General features: G+C 46.7%; 2 protein-coding genes across 2 annotated transcripts; both read right to left on the bottom strand.

The window, feature by feature from the left end:
- Window positions 1-724: 724 nt before the first annotated feature.
- Window positions 725-4,111, bottom strand: LOC144115391 (4 kDa defensin). Its single transcript, XM_077649764.1, has 4 exons — window positions 4,084-4,111; window positions 2,076-2,161; window positions 1,260-1,319; window positions 725-1,099 (listed from the first exon to the last, which is right to left on the bottom strand). Exons 2-4 carry the CDS (start codon window positions 2,116-2,118, stop codon window positions 978-980), a joined length of 225 nt encoding a protein of 74 aa, XP_077505890.1. The 5' UTR covers window positions 2,119-2,161; window positions 4,084-4,111; the 3' UTR covers window positions 725-977.
- Window positions 4,112-16,505: 12,394 nt separating this feature from the next.
- Window positions 16,506-19,717, bottom strand: LOC144115393 (4 kDa defensin). The gene is made up of 4 exons (XM_077649766.1): window positions 19,699-19,717; window positions 17,792-17,877; window positions 17,036-17,095; window positions 16,506-16,875 (listed from the first exon to the last, which is right to left on the bottom strand). The coding sequence occupies exons 2-4, from the start codon at window positions 17,832-17,834 to the stop codon at window positions 16,754-16,756; spliced, it is 225 nt and encodes a 74-aa protein (XP_077505892.1). The 5' UTR covers window positions 17,835-17,877; window positions 19,699-19,717; the 3' UTR covers window positions 16,506-16,753.
- Window positions 19,718-20,826: the final 1,109 nt, after the last annotated feature.

Consider the following 20,826-nt stretch of genomic DNA (forward strand, 5'->3'; position numbering starts at 1 on the left):
CATCAACGCGCAGTTCCCTAAAGGCCCTTAGCGTGCCCCGAACATCGGGGTCATGTACGAGCAGTATGAGCGCCGCCACGTAACAGAACCGCGTCACGGCGGCGAACACATCATTGCGCGAAGTGAGGTCCACCTTCGCAGCGTGCCCTGTTTTTGAAAGAGTAGAAAAACTCTGCGGCGTGCCTTAACCGAACTTCGGGCACTTCAGTTCATCCACATGTACGCGAAGACTTGCTACCATCCTCGATTCGTTTCGAAAAACTTTGAACATGAACCATTTGAATCGTTCGCCGCATTGAATATGTGGGTATTCATATCGGTATTCATTTGTTTCGAATACATGCGCACCCTTCGATTCTGCCGTGCAGGTTATTACGCACATTTTTTTAAAGCAAGCTGATCTCAGTCAATGCAGTTCTCATGCGAGTTCTGAGTTTCTATCCTGCTCTGGTTGCCTGTTGAGGCCAAGAATGGGCGAGACGGCAGCATTTTTTTTTCAATTGCAAACACCAGGTCTGGTGTCTGCAGTCTCTCAGACTTTGCTGAAACTATACATGACTAAAAAACGTGTGAAATGAACCAAAATCGTAACGTCAACCAGCCAACAGGCCAGTAGAATATTCTAGACTTTGAGCATACGCTTTGTCAGGCGAAGTACAGCCTTTTAAGACTATCAAGAGGAGGCCCGACTCGGCTCGTCGAGTGAAATCCTGAGCCGAATGCAATTACACGCGAGGGAACGATATCTCTTCATTATTTATTACACCACAATAAAATACATCAACAAGCCACACGCTGTTCTATATACGCGCGGAGTGACTGAAGCAGAAATGCCAGTTTTAAGGTCGTCGCCGGGAGGCTTCCATTCCCGACAGCCTGTTTGAACGCTTGCTGAAAAACTTTTGTAGGAACTTTCGATTTTTTTTTCAGAGAGAGCACGACCGCTTTCTGAGGTTGAAAATACTGTCGCCCTTTATCTATCTGCGGTAGCAAGTGCATGTTTGCTTGAAGGCCCCCGCGCAGTAGCCTCCTCGGCGGCCGATGCTACGGCAGTGGCGATGGCAAGCGCCCTGGTTGAACGGGCAGCCGAAGCCTCGACCTAGAAAAAAAAATTAAGGGAGCTTGGTTCTTCATGCGCTGATTTCGCTGGCTAAGCAGCAGCAGTCGCAATGAGCGCGCTCTGAAATGATTTCAAAGCCAAGAAAAAAGAAAAATACACTTTTTTTACAAACACAAACCAGTCCTGAAAGTATACTCACGGACTCGAACATGCGCAACTGTCCCCTCGTCATCCTGGGCAACCACAGTGGTGACGAGTCCTGCGTGCAGGTTAAAAAATTCAAAGCGCTTCTGTAACCGCCGTCGGGAACAACATACAGCCAAAGTTTTCTCTTCGAAGAAGCTCATTTTCGAGCTTGTAACTGCATTGCAACTTCCCAAAATGAGGAATAGTGTGACATGTTGGTTTTGATAAGGCTGATTGTATAATGGGAAGATATGCGTTCAACTTTCAATGGAATTGAAAAAAATATGAATTTTTTCAGTACTTTTTCTAAATTACGTAATCCCAATTTTCTACATACATTACCCCAAGATATACTGATATTGTTGCCTTGCATTAATAACCACGCATTCACATTTGTGAATGTGCCTCGATATAAGGTAAGGGCTAAAAAGTTACAGCATTTATTGAAATAAAGCGGGATGATTGTCTAGAAAGATGTTTCCCATTTTTTTACTGTAGCGGCACAAGGAGCCAGAAGTCAACGAAACGCCTACTACTCAGCCGCCACGCTGGCTGAGTGGTTATGGCGCTCGGCTGCTGGCCCGAAAGACAAGGGTTCGATCCCGGCCGCGGCGGTCGAATTTCGATGTCGGCGAAATTCTAGAGGCCCTTGTGCTGTGCGATGTCAGTGCACGTTAAAGAACCCCAGGTGGTATAAATTTCCGGAGCCCTTCACTACCGCGTCCCTCATAGCATGAGTCGCTTTGGGACGTTCAACCCCCTAAAACTAAACCAAACCGAAACGCCTACTAATATGCACCAGTATTCCTATTAATACGGACCGACTTACCAGCAACCAGAACAAAGATGAGGGCGATGGCCAGGACCTTCATTTTAGCTTGAATGTCGTTGGCGTGAGTGGACTGACGTACGGCACTATGGATGCATGAAAGTATTTACGTCACTTTTTACTCTTAGAAAGTTTCATTCAATAGCTCACTAATCTTCATAACACAAAAGGCGTGAAAAGTGTCATTTTCCTGGCTGCGCAGCAAAGCGTATGTGTTGTAGTTTATGCAGTCTGCACGTGACAATCTGGCCATCAAGGAAGCGAGGGAGTTGGTTTATAGTGTTGTTTCTGTGTGCTGGAAACTTCTGCGGGCCGCTGTACATAGATTGAGATTCGCTTCACAATTTGCAAGCGTCTTTGTACACCCTTAGATTCGGTGTTAAATATGCGCCGCGCCAGTGCAGCACAAGCCAGAATATTTCAATGTGCAAGTGATGAAACACGCCACAGGGATCAGGGCACGCTAAGGAAAGATTTTAAAACGGAACTCATTTCTGTTGTGATATACTAATCAAGAAACAATCTCCTGTTCTTTAAAAATAAAAAAATCACAGCATAGTGAATATCTTTCTAGTTTTTTTTTTGTTTTAAGACATGTAAACAAAATACTGCCACAAAAGTGATGTCGATGGACTTCGAAAAAGTATCGTACATTTGGTCGTGCATAGACTCCACACAAACCCGCAGACCTTTCAGACGCAGGAGTTGCGGGGAATTGCAAACGTTTTCTAGCTTGTACGAAGTAGTCAAGCTGTACTGCTGTACTGAGAGTATATTTTTATGAAAGCCCATGTGAACGTATTTCTGTTGGCTGTGGCGAAGTCAATGAAGTAAAAGAAGCGCGGACACATAAACGGAAAATTAATCTTCTAATTTTCTCACTGAAATATTCTGGGGTGATTTTTTGTGTCACATCAGCAAGAATATCGTTCAAGTGCTGCCTTGGCTTGAGGTCGGAAGCACGGCAGGTCTTTTTTTTCATCTCTGAAAGAGAGAGTTCTGTGTTTCGTGTTCCTTTCATAATAGAGTAATACTGTTGCAGGGCAGAGTGTGGTCTTAAGGGATTTAGAGGTGAGAGTTTTATGCCTTAGCCATTCGACGTAATGGGCTCTAAAGCAGATATTTTCTGCCAGCATGTTGAATGAGGCACGTCAATTTAACAAGCCACCAACATATTCTATCCTGCAAAAGTTATTTTTATCGGCAAGTAACAGGCCCTGATTCAAGACAAAGTACTCGAATTTCGGGTGTCGCGAAATTGCTTTACGGCTATTTTTTTTTTACTACGACGGCAGCCGGCTGTACACGCCATTCACGGCCAGACATTCTGCTTCAGCGTCCTCCCTGCTGAGATTTTCTTGGTGGGCTGCCAGGCCACCATCAGCCGCCATCAGCCGCCATCAGACAGGCCGCCGCCAGCGTTCTCGTAACGAGTGTTTGTGCACAGGTTCGTTGGAAGCGTTAAAGCAGTCTTTGAAATATAAGCAATGCTAATTGTCTTGTTCTTAAGAGCTTCAACATGGCTAACGGCATTCGCTCGATAGTTTAGGGATAAACTGCAGCGCTCTTTCATCAATTTTTAAAGCCGGTAGTGAAAATTAATTTAAGAAAGTGTGAGCTTCCTCACAGGCGACGAACTTCTCCTAAAAATTCTTCCTAGTAGAAAAAGGATGAACAAGAAATCTGGACGAACAATTCCCATATTTTTTTCGTACAACAGTGGAACCGAAATGATTGCCGGCACCGCATAGCACGCCTAATTGTCGCTCTGCGACAAATAACAAAAAACCAAAATAATGAAATGATTTCTGCCTGCATGCCAGCATAAACCTAAGGATGGTTTCTCTCACTGCAATTACGTCAAGCTAGTTTAGAATTTTATAATACCATCTCACTGCGCTCCATATCTAAATGCGTTCCATGACCCTAACATAGGAAATATCTTGCTATCTGTTAACGCGATATACGGAGATAACGAACAAATTCTGAAGCATCTCAAACGCCTTACCGTTCTTGTCTGATGCCAGAGGCAGAAACTGTGTTCAAGCTGGCCGTGCTAACCAGCTTATATACAGATTGTGACGCGGAAGCAAGGAGGAAACAGCTTCTGAGCGCGAGTCGGATTTTCCCATCCAGTGAGCTACTCATCGTCAGTGAGGTTGCATGTTGTCACGAAAACGCAGCCAAACCTAACCCGAAAGAATCAGCATAGGTGCGAAGACCGCCGAAGTGACGGGTGGAAGTTCCATACAGGAAAATGATCTCGCGCCTGTGAGGCGGCAGTTTCGTGAGTGACGCGCAATTGCCTGTCAGGAGAGCCGTTAGCCCGCACAGCAATAGTTGTAATCTTTTTCTGGGCACTGGCATGCACAGAGCTTACCGCTCAGCCGCTTAAAGCAAAACACTCTTCAGGTTCCGTGATGCTGCCCGTGTGCCAATTATTAATGCAGAGCCATGGTGCCATGTACGGCAAAGGGCGCTTGGGAGGACGCAGGACGATTTATTTTAGATAAAGAGCCAATCGAATAAGAGAGAAAGGCAATGTACCAAGGTGCCATGAATAAATTTTCAACACTAATGAAGCAGTATAAGATGAAAGTCGCCATTGTGTGCTACCATCAATAACATCGACCATTTGGACCTAATTACCCGCCTATTTTACCTTCTGTATGTTGTTTACCAAGGTTAAAGCGTTACAGTAGGAATAAATACCATCAGAAGTGCGTCTTCGTTCTCTTTATTCAGCATAAATTTGTTTTTATTTGCCCCTATACTTAAAATTTCCTCATGACACTAATTTTTAGCCGTGCTCTTGCATCCATGTATAGCCAGTGAAATTGCTGTTTGCTTCACTTCCGCTTATTAGGGAGGATTCATGTAAGAACAAGATCCAATTATATGAACCCTGTCCTGTCGTTTGTTCACACATTGAGGAAATACATTTGTTCCCAACAATACTGCAGAATAATTCTCCTCTGCTCGTTGATGGATTACTTGTCACAGATGTATTTCTACTATCGCAATACCTTCATAAACACTTCGGTCTTTAGAATGCAACTCACCTCATAGATTTTCCAATCTCGTCATCTGCTGCTCGGATGGCCTAATGCTAGGGGTTAAAGAGTTTATGGCGGCATCTAAGCCAATGACGAACTGGCAAAAGGAATGCAACTGGATAGACTTGGTTTGGTTTCATAGGGTTTAACGTCCAAAAGCGATTCACGCCATGACAGACGCTGTATAGTAAAGGGCTGCGGGAAATCTGGGCCAATTGGCGCTAACGTGCACTGACATCGCACGGCACACGGGCCTCCAGAATTTCGCCTGCTTCGAACTGCCACCGCGGCGGCCGAAATAGAAACCGCGTTTTTGGTGATGACCATTCGAGCTCCATAACCGCTGAGCCACCACGGCGACTTACAACTGGAATGAATTTGGGACGAACACAGAGATAAAAATCGGTAATTACTGCCACTGCGGTAATAGAGGGATGTAGCTTGCGCAGGGAAAGTACTATTGCCAGAAACTCTGCTTAAAAAACAGGGGTGAAATCTGGAAGCCGCAGTGAAAGGGACCAGTCTAAATGTGAACAGAATATTCTCACACCTGCCTTTTCATTGCACTGCGATGCGTCGGTTGCTATTACAATATCTTTAGGCAAGGTCCTTAGATGATCGTCTAGAAGACCATTTAGAAGACAGGGTGGCAAACGTTTCGCATTTTGGGGGTAAATATCGTCAAAAACAATGTGGACAGTGCGCTCTCTGCATAGCGCAGGAAGGATGTCATAAATTTTCGCATCTAAAGGCTCAAGTAATCTTTGCACAGACACTACCTGTGGGGTATGAAAACGAGACCAGAGGGCAGTAAAAAAGGAGGTCGGCTGGCAACAGAAAATGCTTTGTGAACGGTGGAATGAGATTCATAGATTCTTAGGTAAGTCTGAACACTTAAAAATTGAAGTCGAGATAAAAGAAGGGGAATGCGGGCTTCAAGGTATAGCACATAGGCAGCAACAAATTTTGGGAGGCCGAGGCACATCCGAAGTGCTTCCCTCTCCAAAAAAACGAGAGGACGAAGTTTGTATGTAGCCGAGCCTGAAAACAACACAGATCCAAATTCCCAAATTGGCCTCACATAGATTTGTAAATCATTTATAGCGTATCTCTTCGCATGCCGTACCGGTGACTACACAGTCTACGCAACATGCCCACGGAACAATCCCCATTCACCGCTGCATGGTCAATGTGGGGTCAACGGGTGAGTTTCTCGTCATAAATGACCCCAAGGTATTTTAGAGATTGAACCTGCGGTATTGGTTGTAAGTGGCAAGCGAGAGAGACCACTACAGGATTCTGTAGAGGGAAAACAAGGATCGCGCACTTCCTAACATTTACCTTCAGCTGTATGCGCCTCAGCCAGTGCTCAAGTGTACTCAGATATGACTGCAACAGACCATGCAGGGAATGTATACCCGGCGCAACCGCAAAAAAACGCAATCTCGTCCGCATACGCCTAAGTGCGTACAATTCGATGGAGAGGGATTGAGCTCAACACAATATTAAAGAGAACTGGAGAAAGAAGAGCTCCTTGCGGTACACCTCTCGTTCGTTTGTACCTCTCTGAATGAACACCATTATGAACCCAAAAGAATATCTATTATAAAGAAATGCAGATATCTAAGCAACAATATATTCTGGAAACTGAAGAGACTGTAGCCTATGTATTAGGATCGAGTGTTCTACACTGTCGTAAGCTTTAACGACGTCTAGCGCAACCAAAACCGCGACCTGGCGTTGACGACAAGCAAGGAGAATTCTGCTCTCGAGATCAGCACGTGCATTTCATATCGAACACCGTGGCCGAAATCGGAGTTGACACGGGCTGAGGATATTTTTGCGGTCCACGAAGGCTGAAACCCGAATTAGTAGCATCCGTTCTATTAATTTTACCATGTTTTATGTTAAAGAAATCGGACTAATATTATCCAATTCATAACCTCTACCCTGAATTTTCAGTAAAAAAAACACCTTGGCCAGGTTCCACTCAGGAGGTATCCAAGCGTGTTTGTTGGAGTAGTTTATGAGGTGCAAGAAGGAGTCGGGAGTCTCTTCATAGAGAATCTTGAACATCTTTGTAATGACACAATCAGGGCCCGGAGCAGCCACTGGTAATCTCTGTACAACTTGGGAAAGCAGAGATAGATTAACTTCTGAGGCATTATTATTTGGCCCCACTGACGCAAACAACATTGGTCACAAAGGCAGTAGAGACGAAAACCGCTTTCGACCACCTGGGGATCTTTAACGTGCACTGACATCGCACAGAACATGGGCGCCTTAGCGTTTTCTTTTTTTGAGGAAAAACGCTATGGCGCCCGTGTGCTGTGCGATGTCAGTGCACTTTAAAGATCCCCAGGTGGTCGATATTATTCCGGAGCCCTCCACTACGGCACCTCTTCTTCCTTTCTTCTTTCACTCCCTTCTTTATCCCTTCCCTTACGGCGCGGTTCAGGTGTCCAACGATATATGAGACAGATACTGCGCCATTTTCCTTTCCCCAAAAACCAATTATTATTATTATGCCCGTGGCCATTAATTCAACCGCCAGGACAGCTTCTTTATTTGACATAACGACTGTAAATAACTAGATGACGTGAGCAGTTTTCTATACAGTAGAAAGCCCAATAGTGCACGGCGGTTCCCTGACTTCGAAAGATAGTCGAAGTGTTCTGAGTCATATTTTTCCTTCGCACGAGAAACTCTGCGGTTAAAGGTGGCTGAAAAAATTTATAATCACTCCAGTTATTTATGGATTGGTTATGAAGAAGCTTTTTTCATGTTGCCTTCCTCCTCCTGTAATCTCTTGTACAGTCCAATTCCACCAGGTAGAAGAATTCTCCTTTGGTTGGCCGCACCAGAAACTCCGACTTTTTACGGCATTCTTCTATAGCCAGAGACCCGCCGCGGTGGCTCAGGGGTTAGTCGCTCAGCTACTGATCCGGAGTTACCGGGTTCGAACCCGACCGCGGCGGCTGCGTTTTTATGGAGGAAAAACGCTAAGCGCCCGTGTGCTGTGCGATGTCAGTGCACGTTAAAGATCCCCAGGTGGTCGAAATTATTCCGGAGCCCTCCACTACGGCACCTATTTATTCCTTTCTTCTTTCACTCCCTCCTTTATTCCTCCCTTACGGCGCGGTTCAGGTGTCCAACGATATATGAGACAGATACTGCGCCATTTCCTTTCCCCAAATACCAAATAATATTTTTATTATTATCTATAGCCAGACATATGCTTCTTAACTGGTGGGCCTCGGCGATGGTAGACACTGACGCAAGGGCAGAGCGCAACGCCGTCTGAAATCTGTCATAATTTATATGTGGCTGAAACTGAGAAGACGCAGGAGTTACACGACATACGATATCAAAATGAATAGGTAAATGGTCACTTGAAGTGGCGCAATCAACAGTCGACCAATCCGTTACGCCAATGCCAGGACTAGTGAACGTGAGATCTAAAACAGATTGAGTCTGTGTGCAAAGGTAAGTGGCCGATCCTGAATTTAAGCACATAAGGTTGTGATCAGAAACCCAGTCCCAAAGGCATTTGCCGCATAGATTAGTCCTGAAACCCCACGACACATGGTGAGAATTGAAGTCGCCAGCCACGAGAACTGGGTTTTTACAGCTAGCGAGTAACAAATCTAGAAGTCTAATATCCTGTACTCCATAGGGGAAATAACAATTTGCTATGGAAAATGGAGAGCACCTTGAAAGTACAAAGTCTTATGCCAAATTCTCACAGTCAGGAGACATTTGTTGAAAGGATACCTTAGCTCTGTGGCAAAATTTTGAAGACACTAAAGTTGGTAAACCACCTCCTCTTGACTGGCAACCTAGGGGAAATGAACTATAATTTTTAAAATGAAAATGTTCGGCGCTTGAAAGCTAGGTTTCTTGAAGGATTATGACCTCCGGATTAAGCTGGGTAGAAATACAGAGTAAATGTGTGGAAACTGAAAGAATAGAGCGACAGTTCCTCTGTAGAACTCACAACGACGCTATCGTTGCGAAAGCCTAGCAGCAGCAACTGCCTGCCCCAAAATGGTATCCTTGGGCTTGGTCTCAAGCTGTTGCTTCTTTGATTTGGGCTGTGTACCTAGAGAAAACGACCAATGAGACATGGGGGACCCGCTGCGCTTGAAACCCCGCGCATCAGGCTCCATCATCGCGGAATCATAGATGATACCATCATCACTCGAAGCACCTGAGGTAAGTACTGCGGAAGGGGCTGTAGTACGCATAAGGGTTGAAATGCGGGCCAGTTGGTTCATAGTAACTTGAAAAAAACCAGTCACAAAAGACAATGGACAAGATAAGGAGTCTACACGCCACAACGACTGATGGCGTGTACACTCCTTCTCTTGTCCATTGTCTTTTGTGACTGGTTTTTTTCAAGGGGCTGTAGTACGTTCCTGGGGCTGACATGCTTCAGGAATTGCAGACCGGGTAATAGTAGAAGGAATTGCTGTCGAGAGAGGGGCGAAACCGGCCTGCACGGCATGTGTAAGCTGAGTGGCTAGAACGTTTGTAAGGCTCTCCGATACACTTCCGACAATCCATTCTACCAGTTTAGACATTGAAGCCTCCACAGCAGCCGCAATTGCCTGGGACAACATGGAGTCTAACATGACTCCTTGACGAGCGGTCACACCTGCTTAACCGTGGGCACGTTCTTTCAACTGTGTAATAGCGTCACGGCGCAAACAGCGTTTTCTGTCAATTATCTGTACAATTAGGATTTTCTTCGCTCGGGAGGGACAATTTGAGTAGTTTGCAGAGTGGGCCCCACCGCAAAGGCAACACTTCTCGTTCTGCTCAGTGCAGGTGCTCGTTGCATGACCATGCCCACAGTTGCAACACCGCAAGTTGGATTTGCAACCGCCAGCGCTTTGGCCATAGCGCCAGCAGTTGTTGCACTGCAGATGCCTAGATGACAAAGGGTCTGCCCGAAAAATAGAGGCCATGCCTTGATTTCAGAGGGGCAGGAAGTTCCGACAAAGTGGCAATCGCTGATTCGCTAGGCAACCGCATGTTGCTTACATACCGGCTACAGCGGTGCACAGCAACAACACCTGCAGCAGACAGAAGCTCAAGAGTCTCTGCTAGAGACAAGGAAGAGTCCACGCCTCGAACGATACCTTTCGTGCAAGCCAAATGTGAAGGGATAAATGAATTTACCCGAAGCGAGGCAAAGGAAGAGGCCTTTAGAAAATATCTGACACAGTCGAGGTCTAGCGATCTACACAGAATCCCGTTGCGTCCAAACTGACGTACCTCTGAGATTGACTCATACAGAGAAATGGCTGGCTGGAGAGCAGCCCGAACAGCTCCAGGGTTGGTCATCTTGATTGCACCACCATCGTGAGGCACCAGCGCAACAGGGATACTGCTGACGCCGCTGCGCAAAAAAGCTTCCAAAGGAATGAGATCAGGGGATAGAGAAGCTGACCAGGGGAGCTCCCCTGGCCGGGAGTCTGGGTAGTCATAGCCCAGGATTACTGCCTTACCGCGTGCTTAAAGCCCACAAAACGAGAAGCCACCCGAAACTTAGCCGATCGTTCCCAGCAGAGCAGAGCTGCCAGAGCAGACCAGAGCAGAGCAGCCGCTCCACCGCAGGCAGCAAACTTCTCCTCGTTGAAGAGCAGAGCGCGCACTCCTCGTGTTAAACTGCAACACACTCTCGCCCCATTCAGCACCTCTTCCTCGAAAATCTTTGTTGTCCACTTCAGCGCTGGTGAAAATGGACCCCCTCCAACCCTCCTGCTCTTTCTCCTTTCGGGAAGCATCGACCCGATGCTGAAAAGGACTTGCAGTGGCACAACATCAGTGCGTCCTAACGTGGTAAGGTTTCGGGACGCTCTACGTGGGCCTCATCAGAGCCCTTGCGTCGTCGGGGTGCTGGTGCTGGCGTCGGGGTTCTGGTGTATGAGGAACAACCTCATAGCTGAGCTCACCAACGCGATTAATCACTTTATGGGAACTCAAATAACGGTGCAAGAGTTTTTCGCTCTGTCTGCCGCGTCGCATTGGGTACATAACCAAGACCAGGTGCCTGCCAGAAATTCGGCATCTCATCGTCGAAAATTGTAGCTGCGTGCATCCAGGCCTTGTTTGTCTCGGATTCGCACCCTTGCTAAATGGTGGGCATCTTCGGCGCGTTGTTAAAAATATGCAACGCCGTCATTTAAGTGATCGTCTACATGAGGAAGCATTGCGTCGAGCGGTGTCACCGTGCGCCCGTCAACTGTGGGAACGGTATCACGTTGGTTGTTTCTTGCACGGCTGTACTGTACGCGAACGTGGCATAAGGTAAGACTTCGTCCCACGTTCTGTGTCCACGCCCACGTACATTGACAGAATGTCTGCAGGTGCCATGTTTAGACGTTCTGTTGGTCCGTTTGTGTGGGGTGGTCGGCGGTCGTCCTGCGGTGCTGTGTGCGGCTCAGAACAAGAATGGCTGCATTAGATGAAGAGAAAAGGCTGACCCTCGGTCTGTAATCAGAACCTGTATATGGTTCGCCGCTGCGCAGGACGATGCGATGAACGACGAATTTGGCGTCCTCGATGGTGGTGCCAGGGGGGCGGGCAGCCCCCGTATCCGTATAGCGCATCAGGTAGTCAGTAGCTACTATGACTACCCTGTGGCCAGAGCATGATGTAGGGAATGTTCAAAGTAAGTCGATACCAATTTGTTGGAATGAGCTGGACGGTGGTGGAATGGGCTTGAGAACACCGGCTGGCTTAACAGGCGGAACCTTGCGTCGCTGGACAGTCCCGGCAAGTTCATACATAATGTGTAACAGTGGCGGCTAGACCAAGCCAGTAGTAACTTTCTCGTTTTCGGGCGAGGGTTCGAGTGAGTCCGAGATGTCCAGAATATGGTTCGTCGTGGCAGGCTTGAAAAATTTCGTCGCGTAGGCTTGCTGGCACCACAAGGAAGTACAAATTGGAAAGTTCGCAACTTTAGTTTCGTACCGAGTGCCGCTGGGACACAAAAGAAGCTTCCTGCGATTTCTTCACACGCATTATTCCTTTGTCGGCTCAAAACAATATTCATGCGTTAATGTGGGAAACATAAACATTGAAGTTAAGTTGCCGAGTTGTTGCTCAGGGAACGATCGCGCGCGCACACCCCGAAGCCGGTAGCTAGGCCGCCTTGGTTTGTGTATGTCAGCCCCTTTCGGGGCTCCTCGGGAAGCCTCCATCCAGGCGCCGCCGAAACGGGTTTGTTTTGAGACAAACGCGGCAGATGGCTGCAACGACGGTTAACCGGCAGCGAGGAGACCCGTCCTTGTAAGGTCACGCTCGGGCCACAAGACGCAACCGACGCGTGCATCCCCGGGATTTTGAGTGGGGTTCGCTTGAAAATTTATGGCTTTTAACTGCGGACCGCGGGACGGGCCAGATGCGTCGGAGCGAGCTGCATAAGGGGGGAGCGCGACCAGGGCAGTGCGCTCGGTTCGGACTGGGTGTTCGGTTTCCCTGAGCTTCCGCTGGCGTTTCCCTGAGACTGCGCACGCGGCTAAGTCCGGCATGGCAGGCAAGATCAAGGCACAAGTAATCCGGGAGAGGAGGGGAAGGGGTGGCGTCGATAGAGACGCGGACACAACAGAAAATATATCGCTGCGAAAGGATGGCTGGGCGACGGCGAAGTAGGTAAAGCGGGCTAATGCGTGGGCACACGCAGCAAGAGGGTGGTGGGTCACCGAAGGTCCCTCCCGCCGATGACTGCAGTGCACGGTCACGCTGTGACCAACAGCACGCTGCAGTCGTCGGTGGAACTGAGGTATGCAGGGTGCGTGCTAAGAGTCGCACAATGCTTCGACCTCCGCTGCTGCGAACGCTGTCTGGAAGTGCAGCATCACGGAGTATGGCCGTGAAGCTGCGCAGACACTTGCGATGCGCCAACGCCGCATCAAATCGGTTAGGAATGTTGCGGTCACACCGACGTGCGCGGGAAAACGGCCGTAAATGTGCCGATAGTAGGAGGTACCTGCACGGAACACCGCGCCATGTTAAAGTTGGGCGGTGGCAGGTGAGCATAGATAAGACGGGCACGCTGGTGACCACCGCTTCCGGCGTAAAGAAAAGGCAGACCGCCGTCCCCTGCCTGCGGCAGGAAGCTGACGGCCCACGTGCGAGAAACGCATGCGCCGGGAGTGATGCGAGTTTAACCGCTTCCTTCGGCTGTTCGAATGAAAGTGCTGTTTGATCTCTCAAAACGATGAGTGCAAGCGAAAAACATTCTCACCCGAAGCTTGCGGCGCAAGGAAGATAGAAAAGAGAGCGAGCAGTCAATTTTTTGATAGAAAAGATAGGGAGCAGTCAATTTTTTCTAGTTCAAAATCATTGGTCCCGAATAGGTATTCTCAGTTACCTTTTTTAACTTATTTATTGGTGTTGAACACTGCCGAAAAAGACGTTTCTAGATATTTAGCGGGAGCACTGCATTTTTGCTTGTGTTTCTATGTCCTGCCTATACGGTCTAGAGACGTTTGATGTATGTTGTACTGGGAATGTCCAACATTGTTGGAAAAAATTTTGGAAATTGGAAAATTGTGAGTCATCCATAGTTGGTCAAATGTTTAGGGGAATTCCCCAAAGTGGAGTATCTTTGTTATAAGGGAGTAATTACTCATTGGCATCCACTCAAGCGCAACTATACGCCTACAAAGAAAGGCTATTCAGCTGTCTTAGAAACTTCGTAGTTACAGAGAATTTCCTCCTGGTCTGAGGTTCGAACCCGGGACCACCGCTTAACCAGAGCAGTCGCTCTACCAACTGAGCTAACCGGGACGGCAAGATTATGGTAGGGAACATTGTTGATCAAATGGTTAAGGCAGTGCTTGGGTGGATGCCAATGAGAAATTACTCCCTTATTATTAATCCTCCATTCTTCGTATATGTTGCAAAATCTTTTAGAGTTTTTCCATCGATCGCATCGACCAGTTCAGATTGCCATAGAAAACCAACCGGGACAGCTTTTGATGAAAGGAAAACATTATAGATATAAATGCAAGTCTCCGCCGGGTGATCTGCGGATATATTGGTTGCTATTGTGAAATCTTGCATCATATGAAAAAACTGTGTCCATAAACGGTTTCCCTCTCAAATATGCTTTTGTCCATTATTGTTCGGTGTGACTGGGACAAGCCATCTTTTCTGGGCGTACATGGGGAGGTACGTTGCTTGCTGCGCAATTTATTCCCATCATTTATTCCTTCAACGAACGATAGCAGCGCCAGATTGCCCTTAGTATTATAGCGTGAAACTCTGTGAAGAAATCAATAATTTCAGGAAATATGGCTTGGAAAGCGAAAGTTGGAGCAGGTCTTATAACCGCATATGCGCCCGAGATCCAGTGCTATGCCTTCTTCGTCGACGAATTTAAAACGCGTGTCTGAAAACTCCAGGCGCAAACTGCGCTGTCATGTCCTAAGAACACAGTTCAGCACCCCTGCATTCCTGCATTAGGATACCGTAGGCTTACGTAACGTGGAATGCAGCGCTTTTTGGCGAAAAATTTACCACACAGGGTATATGATTTTGCTTTTTATCAGCTTCTGCTAATAACTAAACAATCAGATTTTATTCGTTTGAAAACTACCCCTAGAATATCTGGATTTTTTTTTTTCATGCTAGATAAGAACACCAAATTCCCCTCGGACCAACGGGAAGGTATACCGGTGGCGCCTCCAGAAGTCAAGCGTAAGCGAAGCCTCTTAAGACTCCCGATGTGGGACATTCTGAGGATGTTTAAAATTTCGGCGATTGCTGCTGTAGGGCATATTGATGATTTTTTTATAAACGTTTAGTCTGTGCTAGATCGCTCTGCGTACAGTTTGGAGAAGCTTTTTAGTTCACCAAGAAGAAGAAACTAAGTAACCGCGAGAAAGGAAAATGTGCCTTTATCTTCCTAGTTGGCGCTTTGTCGAGACAATGAACTCCCATGGTCGCGGTAACAACGAAGGCGCCTTTACTGCTCTGCCTATACCTTTGACGCCGTGCCGGCGAGTGCGGCTTTGCTTGGTGAAGCCGCACGGCACCCGCTCCCAGGCATGCTCCCAAGGCCTCCGCGCTATATAAGGCGCCCGAATGGGACAGCTGCGCAGGGGCTTTACTCTCCACCGGGGGTTGGTGGCGCCATCACTCGGGCCAGCACAGACTCTCAGCACGATGATATCTTTCGATTCGAATGGTATAAGAATCTAGTAGGCTGGTACACGGGAACATTTTATGTCATGATCGAACGACGTTCGCCGTCGAATGACTTTCGGAAACGTATTTGTTGATTTGTTGTTTTTATAATCTGAAAGCGAATTCGGTCGCAGTCGTGCATAGCTCGGTCTCAGCAGCGGCTGAGCTTGAAGCGCGGCCCTGCCCGCAACCGTTGATCATTTTGCCATAGAAAACTAATCGGTCACGTTTTTTATCAATAAATAGCAGAAAATACAGGCGTCCCGAGCAGGGATCTGCTCTCATAATGATTGTTATGGTCCAATCTTACAATGTGCTAAAAATTTCCTTCATATACTTAATTTCCCGCTGAAAAAAGAGATCACTGCGGCTACCCGCCTTGGAAGAATGCGAAAGCGTTGACGCCTCCTGGACTCTGGTCGTCTTTCAAATTTTGCGCTATGGTTGTTTTCTGGTTCACTTGATTGATTGGTTATCGATTAACTCTGATTATACCCTCGTTCCATCCCGGCAACCATTTCATATTTTCAAATTTCCGGCCACGCTTCGTTCTCGTCCACTCACTAGATACCCGTCCAGTCTATTTACCCGTCCATAACTGTTTTTAGAATATAGAAAACGCGGTTACCCTCGGTGCTATGGCCCAACAAATTCTGGCTACATTGCACCAAAATGCATGAGCTTTCGAGAAGCTTGCAGCCAAAGTAAACTCTCCAGTTCACGTAACGCGTCGAAATAGCCAAACATTTTTGAGCCACAACGCCAAGGGTAACCGCGTTTTCAAAATACAAATAACTGATACGGATATTGCTAACGATGGTCTACACGCCTCTCAGTAATTAAGTACGAGATAAAAATTTAACTATTCAATATTAGCCAACCAGCCTGACATTTAGCACGTCTTATATCTGTTATAGGGGGCGCCATAACGCTGACCATGCTATGCCAAAAAAAGCGCACTTCTAACTCAGAAAGCCTCTTTTTAAAGATTGTTTAAAACCTTAGATGAAACACCTTGTATGAATACGGAGCGAGCAGGCTGCCTCGACAAGCCAGAAAAATATTTCCCACTTTGAACACAAGCCTTGTCGGCAGGAGTACAGCCTCCTTAAATATGGCGGCAGGCGGCACGATTGTGCTCGCCGAATGAAGTCCTGTGTCGAATGCAATCACTCGTGCGGAAATCATATCTCCGCATCTTTTATTAAAACATGACAAAATACACCGACAAGACATTCTTTAGTATATTTTCCGCAGATTGACTGAAGCAGAAACGCCAGTTTTAAGGTCTTCGCCGCGAGGCTGCGATTGCGGACAGCCTGTTTGAACGCTTGCTGAAAAACTTTTTTTAGGAACCTTCGTTTCTTTTCAGAGAGAGAACGACCACTTTCTGAGGTTTAAAATACTGTCGCCCTTTATCTATCTGCGGTAGCAAGTGCATGTCTGCTTGAAGGCCCCCGCGCAGTAGCCTCCCCGGCGGCCAATGCTACGGCAGTGGCGATGGCAAGCGCCCTGGTTGAATGGGCAGCCGAAGCCTCGACCTAGAAAAAAAAAGAAAAAGAGCTTCGTTCTTCATGTGTTGACCTCACTGGCTAAGCAACAGCAGTCGCAATGAGCGCGCTCTGAAACGATTTCAAAGCAAGAAAAATGACAAAATACACTTTTTTTACAAACACAAACCAGTCCTGAAAGTATACTCACGGACTCGAACGTGCGCAACTGCTCCTTCATCATCCTGAGCAACCACGGTGCCGACGAGTCCTGCGTAGCAATTAAAAAAATCAAAGCGCTTCTATGACCGCCGAGAACAACATATAGCCAACGCATTTTCTTCGAAGGCGCTCATTTTATAGCTTCCAACTGCATTGCATCTTCCCAATACGGCGAGCAGGGTATCAAGTATGTTTCAGTAAGGTCACTAATATAATCGGAAGGTAAGGTCGACTTCCAATTGAAATAGAAAAATTACATTTTTTTTCCTCTGTAGCTTTTCTAAAATAAGTATTCACAACACATTCACTTTCGTGAATGTGCTTCGATATAAAGAGAGAACCATAGAGTAGCAGCATTTAGTGAAATAAACCAGGATGTTTGTGTGGCTAGATGTTTCCCATTTTTTACTGCGTCAGCACAAGGAGCCAGAAGTCAAAGAAACGCCTACTACTCAGCCGCCGCAGTTGCTGAGAGGTTATTGCGCTCGGCTGCTGGCCCGAAAGACAAGGGTTCGATCCCGGCCGCGGCGGTCGAATTTCTATGTCGGCGAAATTCTAGAGGGCCTTGTGCTGTGCGATGTCTGTGCACGCTAAAGAACCCCAGGTGGTATAAATTTCCGGAACCCTTCACTACCTCGTGCCTCATAGCCTGAGTCGCTTTGGGACGTTAAACCCCCTAAGACCAAACCAAACCGAACCGCCTACTAATATGCACCAGTATTCCTATTAATACGGACCGACTTACCAGCAACCAGAACAAAGATGAGAACGATGGCCAGGACCTTCATTTTAGCTTGAATGTCATTGGCGCGAGTCGACTGACGTAAGGCACTATGGATGCATGAAAGAATTTACGTCACTTTTTACTCTTAGAAAGTTTCATTCAATACCTCACTAATCTTCATAACACAGGAGGCGTGAAAAGAGTCATTTCCTGGCTGCGCAACAAAGCGTATGTTTTGCAGTTTACGCAGTCTGCGCGTGACAGCCTGGCCATCCAGGAAGCGAGGGAGTTGGTTTATAGTGTTGTTTCTGTGTGCTGCAAAATTCTGCGGGCCGCTGTACATAGATTGAGATTCACTTCACAATTTGCAAGCGTCTTTGTACACCCTTAGATTCGGTGTTAAATATGCGCCGTGCCAGTGCAGCACTAGCCAGAATATTTCAATGTGCAAGTAATGAAGCCCGGCACAGGGATCTGGGCACGCTAGTGAAAGATTGTAAGACGGACCTCATTACAGTTTTGATACACTAATCAAGATAGTTTGCCCGTTATTTAAAAATCAAAATTCACAGCATGGTGAATATATTTCTAGTTTTTTTTTGCTTTAAGACCTCTAAGCAAAACACTGCCAGTGATGTCGATGGACTTCGAAAAAGGATCGTACATTTGGTCGTGCATAGACTGCACACATACCCGCAGACCTTTGAGACGCAGGAGTTGCGTGGAATTAAGAACGTTTTCTAGCTTGCACGAAGTAGTTGAGCTGTACTGCTATACTCAGAGAATTTCTTTACGAAAGCCTATGTGAACGTATTTCTGTTGGCTGCGGCCAAGTCAGTATTCTGTGCTGTTTTTTTGCTTTATCTCAGCAAGCATATCGTTCAGGTGCTGCCTTGGCTTGAGGTCGTAAGCAAGGGAGCTCTTTTTTTGGTCTCCGCAATAAAGAGTTCTGTGTTTCGTGTTTCTTTCATACCAGAATAATACTATAGCATGGCAAAATACAATCTAAAGGGATTTCAAGGTGGCCGTTTCCTGCTTTAGCTACTCTACATAACGGGCTCTAAAGCAGATATTTTCTGCCAGCATGTTGAACGAGGCACGTCAATTTAACTAGCCACCAAGTTCCTCTCTCCTGCAAAGTTATTTCTATCGGAAAGTAACAGGCCCTGATACAAGGGAAAGGATTTCGGGTGTTGCGTAATTGTTTTGCGTTTTTTTTTTACTGCGACGGTAGCCGGCTGTACACGCCATTCACGGCCAGACATTCTGCGTCAGCGTCCTCCCTGCTGAGATTTTCATGGTGGACTGCCAGGCCGCCATCAGCCGCCATCAGACAGGCCGCCGCCAGCGTTCTCGTAACGAGTGTTTGTGCACAGGTTTGTTGGAAAGGTTAAAGCAGTCTTTGAAATATAAGCAATGCTAGTTGTCTTGTTCCTGAGCGCTTTACTATGGCTAACGGCTTTCGCTCGATAGTTTAGGGAGAAACTGCAGCGCTCTTTCATCAATTCTCAAAGCCGGTAGTGAAAATTATTTTAAGAAAGTGTGAGCTTCTCCACAGGCGACGAACTTCTCCTAAAAATTCTTTCTAGTAGAAAAAGGATGAACAAGAAATCTGGACGAACAATTCCCATATTTTTTTCGTACAACAATGGAACAGAAATGATTGCCAGCACCGCATAGCGCGCCTAATTGTTGCTCTGCGACAAAAAGCAAAAACACCTAATTAAAGGAATTATTTGTGCCTGCATGCCAGCATAAACCTAAGCCTGCTTTCTCTCACTGCAATTACGTCAAGCTAGTTTAGAATTTTATAATACAATCTCACTGCGCTCCATATCTTAATGCGTTCCATGACCATAACATAGGAAATCTGATAACGCGATATACGGAGATAACGAAGAAAATCTGAAGCATCTCAAACGCCTTACCGTTCTTGTCAGATCCCAGAGGCAGGAACTGTGTTTAGCTGGCGGTGCTAACCAGCTTATATACAGATTGTGACGCGGAAGCATGGAGGAAAGAGCTTTTGAGCGCCAGTCGGATTTTCCCATCCAGTGGGCTACTCATCGTCAGTGAGGTTGCATGTTGGCACGAAAACACAGCCAAACATAGCCCCGAGAGAATCAGCATAGGTGCGAAGACCACCGAAGTGACGGGTGGAAGCTCCATACAGGAAAATGATCTCGCGCCTGTGAGGCGGCAGTTTCGCGAGTGCCGCGCAATTGCCCGTCAGGAGAGCCGTTAGCCCGCACAGCAATAGTTGTAATCTTTTTCTGGGCACTGGCATGCACAGAGCTTACCGCTCAGCCGCTTAAAGCAAAACACTCTTCAGGTTCCGTGATGCTGCCCGTGTGCCAATTATTAATGCAGAGCCATGGTGCCATGTACGGCAAAGTGCGCTTGGGAGGACGCAGGACGATTTTTTATAGAGAAAGAGCAAATCGAATAAGAGAGAAAGGTAATGTACCAACGTGCCATTAATAAATTTTTAACACTGAATGAAGCAGTATATAATGAAAGTCGCAACCGTCTGCTACCATCAATAACACCGACAATTTGGACCTAATTACCCGCCTATTTTACAATCTGTATGTTGTTTACCAACTTTTAAAGCATTAGAGTAGGCATAACTACGAACAGAAGTGCGTCATCGTTCACTTTATTCAGCATACATTTGTTTTGAATTGCCCCTATGCTTAAAATTTCCCCATGACACTCCTTTTTAGCCGCGCTCTTGCATCCATGTATAGCCTGTGAAATTGCTGTTTTCTTCACATCCGCTTATTAGGGAGGATTCAAGTAAGAACAAAATCCAATTATGTGACTCCTCTCCTGTGTTTGTTCACACATTGAGGAAATACATTTGTTCCCATTATTACTGCAAAATTATTAACCTCTGCTCGTTGATGGATTACTTGTCACAGATGTATTTCTACTATCGCAATGCCTTCATAAACAATTTGGTCTTTAGAATGCAACTCACCTCATAGATTTTCCAATTTCGTCATCCGCTGCTCCGACTGCCTGATCCTAGGGGTTAAAGAGTTTATGGCGGC

The sequence above is a fragment of the Amblyomma americanum genome, chromosome 1 (genome assembly GCF_052857255.1).
Source record: "Amblyomma americanum isolate KBUSLIRL-KWMA chromosome 1, ASM5285725v1, whole genome shotgun sequence".
NCBI classification, from domain to species: domain Eukaryota; kingdom Metazoa; phylum Arthropoda; class Arachnida; order Ixodida; family Ixodidae; genus Amblyomma; species Amblyomma americanum.

What these genes read in the sequence shown, in the direction of transcription:
- LOC144115393 (XM_077649766.1), bottom strand. Translation starts at nt 17,834, where the DNA reads ATGAAGGTCCTGGCCATCGTTCTCATCTTTGTTCTGGTTGCTG. An exon ending in CATCTTTGTTCTGGTTGCTG is followed by an intron (nt 17,096 to 17,791) that starts GTAAGTCGGTCC and finishes ATTGCTACGCAG; the next exon opens with GACTCGTCGGCACCGTGGTT. An exon ending in AGTTGCGCACGTTCGAGTCC is followed by an intron (nt 16,876 to 17,035) that starts GTGAGTATACTT and finishes TTTTTTTTCTAG; the next exon opens with GTCGAGGCTTCGGCTGCCCA.
- LOC144115391 (XM_077649764.1), bottom strand. Translation starts at nt 2,118, where the DNA reads ATGAAGGTCCTGGCCATCGCCCTCATCTTTGTTCTGGTTGCTG. An exon ending in CATCTTTGTTCTGGTTGCTG is followed by an intron (nt 1,320 to 2,075) that starts GTAAGTCGGTCC and finishes ACCTGCACGCAG; the next exon opens with GACTCGTCACCACTGTGGTT. An exon ending in AGTTGCGCATGTTCGAGTCC is followed by an intron (nt 1,100 to 1,259) that starts GTGAGTATACTT and finishes TTTTTTTTCTAG; the next exon opens with GTCGAGGCTTCGGCTGCCCG.